Source organism: Pseudophryne corroboree, chromosome 11 (genome assembly GCF_028390025.1).
Source record: "Pseudophryne corroboree isolate aPseCor3 chromosome 11, aPseCor3.hap2, whole genome shotgun sequence".
In the NCBI taxonomy this organism is placed as follows: domain Eukaryota; kingdom Metazoa; phylum Chordata; class Amphibia; order Anura; family Myobatrachidae; genus Pseudophryne; species Pseudophryne corroboree.
The window spans coordinates 325,467,466-325,480,304 of record NC_086454.1 but is presented as its reverse complement, the minus strand read 5'-3'; the positions used below and the strand labels follow the sequence as shown (position 1 = coordinate 325,480,304).

Below are 12,839 nucleotides of genomic sequence, written 5' to 3'. Positions count from 1 at the left end.
ACTTCCAGCACTGCCTGGACGTATAACTTATTGACCACTTCCAGCACTGCCTGGACGTATAACTTACTGACCACTTCCAGCATTGCCTGGACGTATAACTTACTGCCCCACTTCCAGCACTGCCTGGACGTATAACTTACTGCCCCACTTCCAGCACTGCCTGGACGTATAACTTACTGCCCCACTTCCAGCACTGCCTGGACGTATAACTTACTGACCACTTCCAGCACTGCCTGGACGTATAACTTACTGACCACTTCCAGCACTGCCTGGACGTATAACTTACTGCCCCACTTCCAGCACTGCCTGGACGTATAACTTACTGACCACTTCCAGCACTGCCTGGACGTATAACTTACTGCCCCACTTCCAGCACTGCCTGGACGTATAACTTACTGACTACTTCCAGCACTGCCTGGACGTATAACTTACTGACCACTTTCAGCACTGCCTGGACGTATAACTTACTGCTCCACTTCCAGCACTGCCTGGACGTATAACTTACTACCCCACTTCCAGCACTGCCTGGACGTATAACTTACTGACCACTTCCAGCACTGCCTGGACGTATAACTTACTGCCCCACTTCCAGCACTGCCTGGACGTATAACTTACTGACTACTTCCAGCACTGCCTGGACGTATAACTTACTGACCACTTCCAGCACTACCTGGACATATAACTTACTGCTCCACTTCCAGCACTGCCTGGACGTATAACTTACTACCCCACTTCCAGCACTGCCTGGACGTATAACTTACTGCCCACTTCCAGCACTGCCTGGACATATAACTTACTGCCCCACTTCCAGCACTGCCTGGACGTATAACTTACTGCCCCACTTCCAGCACTGCCTGGACGTATAACTTACTGCCCACTTCCAGCACTGCCTGAACGTATAACTTACTGCCCACTTCCAGCACTGCCTGGACGTATAACTTACTGACCACTTCCAGCACTGCCTGGACGTATAACTTACTGCCCATTTCCAGCACTGCCTGGACGTATAACTTACTGCCCCACTTCCAGCACTGCCTGGGACACTTCCAGCACTGCCTGGACGTATAACTTACTGCCCCACTTCCAGCACTGCCTGGACATATAACTTACTGCCCACTTCCAGCACTGCCTGGACGTATAACTTACTGCCCACTTCCAGCACTGCCTGGACGTATAACTTACTGCCCACTTCCAGCACTGCCTGGACGTATAAATTACTGCCCCACTTCCAGCACTGCCTGGACGTATAACTTACTGCCCACTTCCAGCACTCCCTGGACGTATAACTTACTGCCCACTTCCAGCACTGCCTGGACGTATAAATTACTGCCCCACTTCCAGCACTGCCTGGACGTATAACTTACTGCCCACTTCCAGCACTGCCTGGACGTATAACTTACTGCCCACTTCCAGCACTGGCTGGACGTATAACTTACTGCCCCACTTCCAGCACTGCCTGGACGTATAACTTACTGCCCACTTCCAGCACTCCCTGGACGTATAACTTACTGCCCACTTCCAGCACTGCCTGATCGTATAACTTACTGCCCACTTCCAGCACTGCCTGGACGTATAACTTACTGCCCACTTCCAGCACTGCCTGGACGTATAACTTACTGCCCACTTCCAGCACTGCCTAGATCAGGCATTCCCAACCGCGGTCCTCAAGGCACACCAACAGTGCAGGTTTTAGTGATATCCAGGCTTCAGCACAGATGGTTAAATCAAAATAACTGAGGTACTAATTTAGTCACCTGTGTTCAAGCCTGGACATCACTAAAACCAGGACTGTTAGTGTGCCTTGAGGACCGCGGTTGGGAAACACTGGCCTAGATGTATAACTTGCTTACAGCTATAATAGGAAGGGAGTTAGACCTGTACTACGGGCCTGCTTTAGAGATGACTGTAGTTTGTACAGTAGCTGCATCTTTGGACACCGATCCTGTATGAAAATATGCATGTTTATGTGATCCGCTGCTGCATTCGAAGAACAATTACACACTGACACTCTGGGGTCCCAGAGCAATGGTACGCTGACACTCAGGATCCAAGAATAACGGCACGCTGACACTCAGGATCCAAGAATAACGGCACGCTGACACTCATGTTTCCAGAGCAATGGCACGCTGACACTCAGGTTCCCAGAGCAATGACACACTGACACTCAGGTTTCCAGAGCAATGGCACGCTGACACTCAGGTTCCCAGAGCAATGACACACTGACACTCAGGATCCAAGAATAATAGCACGCTGACACTCAGGATCCAAGAATAACGGCACGCAGACACTCAGGTTCCCAGAGCAATGGCACGCTGACACTCAGGATCCAAGAATAATAGCACGCTGACACTCAGGTTCCCAGAGCAACGGTACGCTGACACTCAGGATCCAAGAATAACGGCACGCTGACACTCAGGATCCAAGAATAATGGCACGCTGACACTCAGGATCCAAGAATAATGGCACGCTGACACTCAGGATCCAAGAATAACGGCACGCTGACACTCAGGTTCCCAGAGCAACGGCACGCTGACACTCAGGATCCAAGAATAACGGCACGCTGACACTCAGGATCCAAGAATAACGGCACGCTGACACTCATGTTCCCAGAGCAACGGTACGCTGACACTCAGGATCCAAGAATAACGGCACGCTGACACTCAGGATCCAAGAATAATAGCACGCTGACACTCAGGTTCCCAGAGCAACGGTACGCTGACACTCAGGATCCAAGAATAATGGCACGCTGACACTCAGGATCCAAGAATAACGGTACGCTGACACTCAGGATCCAAGAATAATGGCACGCTGACACTCAGGATCCAAGAATAATGGCACGCTGACACTCAGGATCCAAGAATAACGGCACGCTGACACTCAGGTTCCCAGAGCAACGGCACGCTGACACTCAGGATCCAAGAATAACGGCACGCTGACACTCAGGATCCAAGAATAATGTCACGCTGACACTCAGGATCCAAGAATAACGGCACGCTGACACTCATGTTTCCAAAGCAATGGCACGCTGACACTCAGGATCCAAGAATAACGGCGCGCTGACACTCAGGATCCAAGAATAACGGCACGCTGACACTCATGTTTCCAGAGCAATGGCTCGCTGACACTCAAGTTCCCAGAGCAATGACACACTGACACTCAGGTGTCCAGAGCAATGGCACGCTGACATTCAGGTTCCCAGAGCAATGACACACTGACACTCAGGTTTCCAGAGCAATGGCACGCTGACACTCAGGATCCAAGAATAATAGCACGCTGACACTCAGGTTCCCAGAGCAACGGTACGCTGACACTCAGGATCCAAGAATAACGGCACGCTGACACTCAGGATCCAAGAATAATGGCACGCTGACACTCAGGATCCAAGAATAATGGCACGCTGACACTCAGGTTCCCAGAGCAACGGCACGCTGACACTCAGGATCCAAGAATAACGGCACGCTGACACTCAGGATCCAAGAATAACGGCACGCTGACACTCAGGTTCCCAGAGCAACGGTACGCTGACACTCAGGATCCAAGAATAACGGCACGCTGACACTCAGGATCCAAGAATAATAGCACGCTGACACTCAGGTTCCCAGAGCAACGGTACGCTGACACTCAGGATCCAAGAATAATGGCACGCTGACACTCAGGATCCAAGAATAGCGGTACGCTGACACTCAGGATCCAAGAATAATGGCACGCTGACACTCAGGATCCAAGAATAATGGCACGCTGACACTCAGGATCCAAGAATAACGGCACGCTGACACTCAGGTTCCCAGAGCAACGGCACGCTGACACTCAGGATCCAAGAATAACGGCACGCTGACACTCAGGATCCAAGAATAATGTCACGCTGACACTCAGGATCCAAGAATAACGGCACGCTGACACTCATGTTTCCAAAGCAATGGCACGCTGACACTCAGGATCCAAGAATAACGGCGTGCTGACACTCAGGATCCAAGAATAACGGCACGCTGACACTCATGTTTCCAGAGCAATGGCTCGCTGACACTCAAGTTCCCAGAGCAATGACACACTGACACTCAGGTGTCCAGAGCAATGGCACGCTGACATTCAGGTTCCCAGAGCAATGACACACTGACACTCAGGTTTCCAGAGCAATGGCACGCTGACACTCAGGTTCCCAGAGCAATGACACACTGACACTCAGGTTTCCAGAGCAATGGCACGCTGACACTCAGGATCGCAGAGCAATGACACACTGACACTCAGGTTTCCAGAGCAATGGCACGCTGACACTCAGGATCCAAGAATAATGGCACGCTGACACTCAGGATCCAAGAATAACGGCACGCTGACACTCAGGATCCAAGAATAATGACACGCTGACACTCAGGATCCAAGAATAATGGCACGCTGACACTCATGTTTCCAAAGCAATGGCACGCTGACACTCAGGATCCAAGAATAACGGCACGCTGACACTCAGGTTCCCAGAGCAACGGCACGCTGACACTCAGGATCCAAGAATAACGGCACGCTGACACTCAGGATCCAAGAATAACGGCACGCTGACACTCAGGTTCCCAGAGCAACGGTACGCTGACACTCAGGATCCAAGAATAACGGCACGCTGACACTCAGGATCCAAGAATAATAGCACGCTGACACTCAGGTTCCCAGAGCAACGGTACGCTGACACTCAGGATCCAAGAATAATGGCACGCTGACACTCAGGATCCAAGAATAACGGTACGCTGACACTCAGGATCCAAGAATAATGGCACGCTGACACTCAGGATCCAAGAATAATGGCACGCTGACACTCAGGATCCAAGAATAACGGCACGCTGACACTCAGGTTCCCAGAGCAACGGCACGCTGACACTCAGGATCCAAGAATAACGGCACGCTGACACTCAGGATCCAAGAATAATGTCACGCTGACACTCAGGATCCAAGAATAACGGCACGCTGACACTCATGTTTCCAAAGCAATGGCACGCTGACACTCAGGATCCAAGAATAACGGCGCGCTGACACTCAGGATCCCAGAGCAATGACACACTGACACTCAGGTTTCCAGATCAATGGCACGCTGACACTCAGGTTCCCAGAGCAATGACACACTGACACTCAGGTTTCCAGAGCAATGGCACGCTGACACTCAGGTTCCCAGAGCAATGACACACTGACACTCAGGTTTCCAGAGCAATGGCACGCTGACACTCAGGATCCCAGAGCAATGACACACTGACACTCATGTTTCCAGAGCAATGGCACACTGACACTCAGGTTCCCAGAGCAATGACACACTGACACTCAGGTTTCCAGAGCACTGGCACGCTGACACTCAGGTTTCCAGAGCACTGGCACGCTGACACTCAGGTTCCCAGAGCAATGACACACTGACACTCAGGTTTCCAGAGCAATGGCACGCTGACACTCAGGATCCAAGAATAACGGCACGCTGACACTCAGGATCCAAGAATAACGGCACGCTGACACTCAGGATCCAAGAATAATGACACGCTGACACTCAGGATCCAAGAATAACGGCACGCTGACACTCAGGATCCAAGAATAATAGCACGCTGACACTCAGGTTCCCAGAACATTGGCACGCTGACACTCAGGTTTCCAGAGCAATGGCACGCTGACACTCAGGTTCCCAGAGCAATGACACACTGACACTCAGGTTCCCAGAGCAATGGCACGCTGACACTCAGGATCCAAGAATAATGGCACGCTAACACTCATGTTTCCAGAGCAATGGCACACTGACACTCAGGTTCCCAGAGCAATGACACACTGACACTCAGGTTTCCAGAGCAATGGCACGCTGACACTCAGGTTCCCAGAGCAATGACACACTGACACTCAGGTTCCCAGAGCAATGGCACGCTGACACTCAGGTTCCAAGAACATTGGCACGCTGACACTCAGGTTCCCAGAACATTGGCACGCTGACACTCAGGTTCCCAGAACATTGGCACGCTGACACTCAGGTTCCCAGAACATTGGCACGTTGACACCCAGGTTCCCAGAACATTGGCACGCTGACACTCAGGTTCCCAGAACATTGGCACGCTGACACTCAGGATCCCAGAACATTGGCACGCTGACACTCAGGATCCAAAATGACGGAACAATAATGTCAGTGCCGGCGGCAGTGCGCGGTCAAACAGAGCAACACTTGAATTTCTCCGTCAGGCGCCATCTAGTGGGCGGTGCACAAAACACTTCAATTCCCCCCATACCGGGGAGGAGCAGCGTTATCCTTTTATTGTATAGTATGTATCAATGACACCCAGCCCCAAGCCATCTACCCCACCCCCACCCCCTCCCTGTTGCATGCGCCTTGTGGATTATAGGGATATGTAATGTTAGACCATGGGGTAAATTTACTAAGGTGGGAGATTTTTAGAACTGGTGATGTTGCCCATAGCAACCAATCAGATTAGATCTATTATCTGCTAGAAGCAGCTAGATAAATGGTAAATAGAATCTGATTGGTTGCCATGGGCAACATCACCAGTTCTAAAAATCTCCCACCTTAGTAAATTTACCCCCATGTACCCAATTATAAGGTGCAGCCTCCTGTGTGATGGTCTGCAGGCCCCCACATCAAGTGGCACACCTTCCCCATGACACAATGCGATGCTCTGCGGTCTCTTGCATGTCAGGTGCAGCTCCCCCAATTGATGTAATACTCTGCAGGCTCCATATCAGGTGCAGCACCCCCATTGTGTGATGCTCTGCAAGCCACATATCAGGTGAAGCCCCCCACCCCCATGATGTGATGCTCTGCAGACCCCATATCAGGGGCAGTCCCCCTATGACGTGATGCCCTGCAGACCCCATATCAGGGGCAGCCCCCTCTATGATGAGAAGCTCTGCAGACCCCATATCAGGGGCAGCCCTCCCTATGAGGAGAAGCTCTGCAGACCCCATATCAGGGGCAGCCCCCCTATGATGAGAAGCTCTGCAGACCCCATATCAGCGGCAGCCCCCCTATGATGAGAAGCTCTGCAGACCCCATATCATGGGCAGCCCCCCTATGATGATATGATGAAAAGCTCTGCAGACCCCATATCAGGGGCAGCGCTCCCTATGAGAAGATCTGCAGACCCCATATCAGGGGCAGCCCCCCTTATGATGTGATGCTCTGCAGACCCCATATCAGCAGCAGCACTCATCCTATGAAGTGATGCTCTGCAGACCCCATATAAGGGGCAGTCCCCCTATGATGAGAAGCTCTGCAGACCCCATATCAGGGGCAGCCCTCCCTATGAGGAGAAGCTCTGCAGACCCCATATCAGGGGCAGCTCCCCTATGATGAGAAGCTCTGCAGACCTCATATCGCGGGCAGCCCCCCCTATGGTGAGAAGCTCTGCAGACCCCATATCAGGGGCAGCACTCCCTATGAGGAGAAGCTCTGCAGACCCCATATCAGGGGCAGCCCCCCCTATGAGGAGAAGCTCTGCAGACCCCATATCAGGGGCAGCCCCACTATGATGATATGATGAAAAGCTCTGCAGACCCCATATCAGGGCAGCCCCCTGTGAGGAAAAGCTCTGCAGACCCCATATCAGCGGCAGTCCTCCCTATGATGAGAAGCTCTGCAGACCCCATATCAGGGGCAGCCCCCCTATGATGCGATGCTCTGCAGACCCCATATCAGCAGCAGCACTCATCCTATGATGTGATGCTCTGCAGACCCCATATCAGGGGCAGTCCCCCTATGGTGAGAAGCTCTGCATACCCCATATCAGGGTCAGCCCCCCTATGATGAGAAGCTCCGCAGACCCCATATCAGGAGGCAGCCCCCCTATGATGTGATGCTCTGCAGACTCCATATCAGCAGCAGCACTCATCCTATGATGTGATGCTCTGCAGACCCCATATCAGGGGCAGTCCTCCCTATGAGGAGAAGCGCTGCAGACGCAGGCTCAGTAAGCGGAGTGGGGGTCGCACATGCGCGGTGAGGACGGAGCCAGCACCGGGCGGCCGGGATTCATCCTCCTGCCCATGGCTGCCGTTTCCTCCCCCTGTCCGCCGTGCTCAGAGCCTGGGATGGGCCGGCACCTGCTGGAGGAGGGCGGGGCAGCGCTCACCTGTCACAGGTATAGTCCGGAGACCCCTGTCCCGCTCCCGCAGCCGGAGCCGCACCGCGTCCCGGGGGCCATGGGGGGAAAGCGCTTCTCCAAGCTGCTGCAGAACGTGCGCCGGCTGCCCCACCGATACCACCTGCTGGGGGGCGGCGAGCTCAAGGCGGAGGTCAGTGGCTGCTTATACTGGGGATGTCATTACTGTACTGGTTATACTGTGGGAGTCATTACTGTACTGGTTATACTGGGGGAGTCATTACTGTACTGGTTATACTGGGGGAGTCATTACTGTACTGGTTATACTGGGGGGAGTCATTACTGTACTGGTTATACTGGGGGGAGTCATTACTGTACTGGTTATACTGGGGGAGTCATTACCGTACTGGTTATACTGGGGGAGTCATTACCGTACTGGTTATACTGGGGGAGTCATTACTGTACTGGTTATACTGGGGGAGTCATTACTGTACTGGTTATACTGGGGGAGTCATTACTGTACTGGTTATACTGGGGGGTAGTCATTACTGTACTGGTTATACTGGGGGAGTCATTACTGTGCTGGTTATACTGGGGGAGTCATTACTGTACTGGTTATACTGGGGGAGTCATTACTGTACTGGTTATACTGGGGGGAGTCATTACTGTACTGGTTATACTGGGGGTGTCATTACTGTACTGGTTATACTGGGGGGTAGTCATTACTGTACTGGTTATACTGGGGGAGTCATTACTGTGCTGGTTATACTGGGGGAGTCATTACTGTACTGGTTATACTGGGGGAGTCATTACTGTACTGGTTATACTGGGGGAGTCATTACTGTACTGGTTATACTGGGGGGGGGGGGAGCCATTACTGTGCTGGTTATACTGGGGGGAGTCATTACTGTGCTGGTTATACTGGGGGAGTCATTACTGTGCTGGTTATACTGGGGGAGTCATTACTGTACTGGTTATACTGGGGGAGTCATTACTGTACTGGTTATACTGGGGGAGTCATTACTGTACTGGTTATACTGGGGGGGGGGGGAGCCATTACTGTGCTGGTTATACTGGGGGGAGTCATTACTGTGCTGGTTATACTGGGGGGGAGTCATTACTGTACTGGTTATACTGGGGGGAGTCATTACTGTACTGGTTATACTGGGGGAGTCATTACTGTACTGGTTATACTGGGGGAGTCATTACTGTACTGGTTATACTGGGGGAGTCATTACTGTACTGGTCATACTGGGGGAGTCATTACTGTACTGGTTATACTGGGGGGGGGGGGGGAGCCATTACTGTGCTGGTTATACTGGGGGGAGTCATTACTGTGCTGGTTATACTGGGGGGGAGTCATTACTGTACTGGTTATACTGGGGGGAGTCATTACTGTACTGGTTATACTGGGGGAGTCATTACTGTACTGGTTATACTGGGGGAGTCATTACTGTACTGGTTATACTGGGGGAGTCATTACTGTACTGGTTATACTGGGGGGGGGGGGAGCCATTACTGTGCTGGTTATACTGGGGGGAGTCATTACTGTGCTGGTTATACTGGGGGGGAGTCATTACTGTACTGGTTATACTGGGGGGAGTCATTACTGTACTGGTTATACTGGGGGAGTCATTACTGTACTGGTTATACTGGGGGAGTCATTACTGTACTGGTTATACTGGGGGAGTCATTACTGTACTGGTTATACTGGGGGGAGTCATTACTGTACTGGTTATACTGGGGGTGTCATTACTGTACTGGTTATACTGGGGGGTAGTCATTACTGTACTGGTTATACTGGGGGAGTCATTACTGTGCTGGTTATACTGGGGGAGTCATTACTGTACTGGTTATACTGGGGGGAGTCATTACTGTACTGGTTATACTGGGGGAGTCATTACTGTGCTGGTTATACTGGGGGAGTCATTACTGTACTGGTTATACTTGGGGGAGTCATTACTGTACTGGTTATACTGGGGGGAGTCATTACTGTACTGGTTATACTGGGGGAGTCATTACTGTACTGGTTATACTGGGGGGAGTCATTACTGTACTGGTTATACTGGGGGAGTCATTACTGTACTTGGGGGGTAGTCATTACTCTACTGGTTATACTGGGGGGTAGTCATTACTGTACTGGTTATACTGGGGGAGTCATTACTGTACTGGTTATACTGGGGGAGTCATTACTGTGCTGGTTATACTTGGGGGAGTCATTACTGTGCTGGTTATACTTGGGGGAGTCATTACTGTACTGGTTATACTGGGGGAGTCATTACTGTACTGGTTATACTGGGGGGTAGTCATTACTGTACTGGTTATACTGGGGGAGTCATTACTGTACTGGTTATACTGGGGGGTAGTCATTACTGTACTGGTTATACTGGGGGGAGTCATTACTGTACTGGTTATACTGGGGGAGTCATTACTGTACTGGTTATACTGGGGGGAGTCATTACTGTACTGGTTATACTGGGGGAGTCATTACTGTACTTGGGGGGTAGTCATTACTCTACTGGTTATACTGGGGGGTAGTCATTACTGTACTGGTTATACTGGGGGAGTCATTACTGTACTGGTTATACTGGGGGAGTCATTACTGTGCTGGTTATACTTGGGGGAGTCATTACTGTGCTGGTTATACTTGGGGGAGTCATTACTGTACTGGTTATACTGGGGGAGTCATTACTGTACTGGTTATACTGGGGGGTAGTCATTACTGTACTGGTTATACTGGGGGAGTCATTACTGTACTGGTTATACTGGGGGGATGTCATTACTGTGCTGGTTATACTGGGGGGAGTCATTACTGTGCCGGTTATACTGGGGGGAGTCATTACTGTGCTGGTTATACTGGGGGTGTCATTACTGTGCTGGTTATACTGGGGGGTAGTCATTACTGTGCTGGTTATACTGGGGGAGTCATTACTGTGCTGGTTATACTGGGGATGTCATTACTGTACTGGTTATACTGGGGGTGTCATTACTGTACTGGTTATACTGGGGGAGTCATTACTGTACTGGTTATACTGGGGGAGTCATTACTGTACTGGTTATACTGGGGGAGTCATTACTGTACTGGTTATACTGGGGGGAGTCATTACTGTGCTGGTTATACTGGGGGGAGTCATTACTGTACTGGTTATACTGGGGGAGTCATTACTGTACTGGTTATACTGGGGGGAGTCATTACTGTACTGGTTATACTGGGGGGGGGCATTACTGTGCTGGTTATACTGGGGGTGTCATTACTGTGCTGGTTATACTGGGGGGAGTCATTACTGTACTGGTTATACTGGGGGTGTCATTACTGTACTGGTTATACTGGGGGGGAGTCATTACTGTGCTGGTTATACTGGGGGTAGTCATTACTGTACTGGTTATACTGGGGGGAGTCATTACTGTACTGGTTATACTGGGGGTGTCATTACTGTACTGGTTATACTGGGGGGGAGTCATTACTGTGCTGGTTATACTGGGGGTAGTCATTACTGTACTGGTTATACTGGGGGGAGTCATTACTGTACTGGTTATACTGGGGGATGTTATTACTGTGCTGGTTATACTGGGGGGTGTCATTACTGTGCTGGTTATACTGGGGGGGAGTCATTACTGTACTGGTTATACTGGGGGGATGTTATTACTGTGCTGGTTATACTGGGGGAGTCATTACTGTACTGGTTATACTGGGGGGTGTCATTACTGTACTGGTTATACTGGGGGGATGTTATTACTGTGCTGGTTATACTGGGGGGAGTCATTACTGTGCTGGTTATACTGGGGGAGTCATTACTGTACTGGTTATACTGGGGGGGAGTCATTACTGTACTGGTTATACTGGGGGGGAGTCATTACTGTGCTGGTTATACTGGGGGAGTCATTACTGTGCTGGTTATACTGGGGGGATGTTATTACTGTGCTGGTTATACTGGGGGGAGTCATTACTGTACTGGTTATACTGGGGGTGTCATTACTGTACTGGTTATACTGGGGGGGAGTCATTACTGTGCTGGTTATACTGGGGGAGTCATTACTGTGCTGGTTATACTGGGGGGATGTTATTACTGTGCTGGTTATACTGGGGGGGATTCATTACTGTGCTGGTTATACTGGGGGAGTCATTACTGTACTGGTTATACTGGGGGGATGTTATTACTGTACTGGTTATACTGGGGGGATGTTATTACTGTGCTGGTTATACTGGGGGAGTCATTACTGTACTGGTTATACTGGGGGGAGTCATTACTGTACTGGTTATACTGGGGGGGAGTCATTACTGTGCTGGTTATACTGGGGGAGTCATTACTGTACTGGTTATACTGGGGGAGTCATTACTGTGCTGGTTATACTGGGGGGATGTTATTACTGTGCTGGTTATACTGGGGGGGAGTCATTACTGTACTGGTTATACTGGGGGTGTCATTACTGTACTGGTTATACTGGGGGGGAGTCATTACTGTGCTGGTTATACTGGGGGAGTCATTACTGTGCTGGTTATACTGGGGGGATGTTATTACTGTGCTGGTTATACTGGGGGGGAGTCATTACTGTGCTGGTTATACTGGGGGAGTCATTACTGTACTGGTTATACTGGGGGGATGTTATTACTGTACTGGTTATACTGGGGGGATGTTATTACTGTGCTGGTTATACTGGGGGAGTCATTACTGTACTGGTTATACTGGGGGAGTCATTACTGTGCTGGTTATACTGGGGGGATGTTATTACTGTGCTGGTTATACTGGGGGAGTCATTACTGTACTGGTTATACTGGGG

At 50.7% G+C, this 12,839-nt stretch overlaps 1 protein-coding gene across 1 annotated transcript in view; it reads left to right on the top strand.

Moving 5' to 3' along the window:
- The first annotated feature begins 7,910 nt into the window (after positions 1 to 7,910).
- ATP2C2 (ATPase secretory pathway Ca2+ transporting 2) overlaps positions 7,911 to 12,839 on the top strand; it is a 147,293-nt gene continuing 142,364 nt past the window's right edge. Inside the window, exon 1 of the mRNA XM_063945715.1 lies at positions 7,911 to 8,253. Within this exon, the coding sequence (XP_063801785.1) occupies positions 7,951 to 8,253 (303 nt within the window). The 5' untranslated portion in view covers positions 7,911 to 7,950. The remainder of the gene's footprint in view (positions 8,254 to 12,839) is intronic.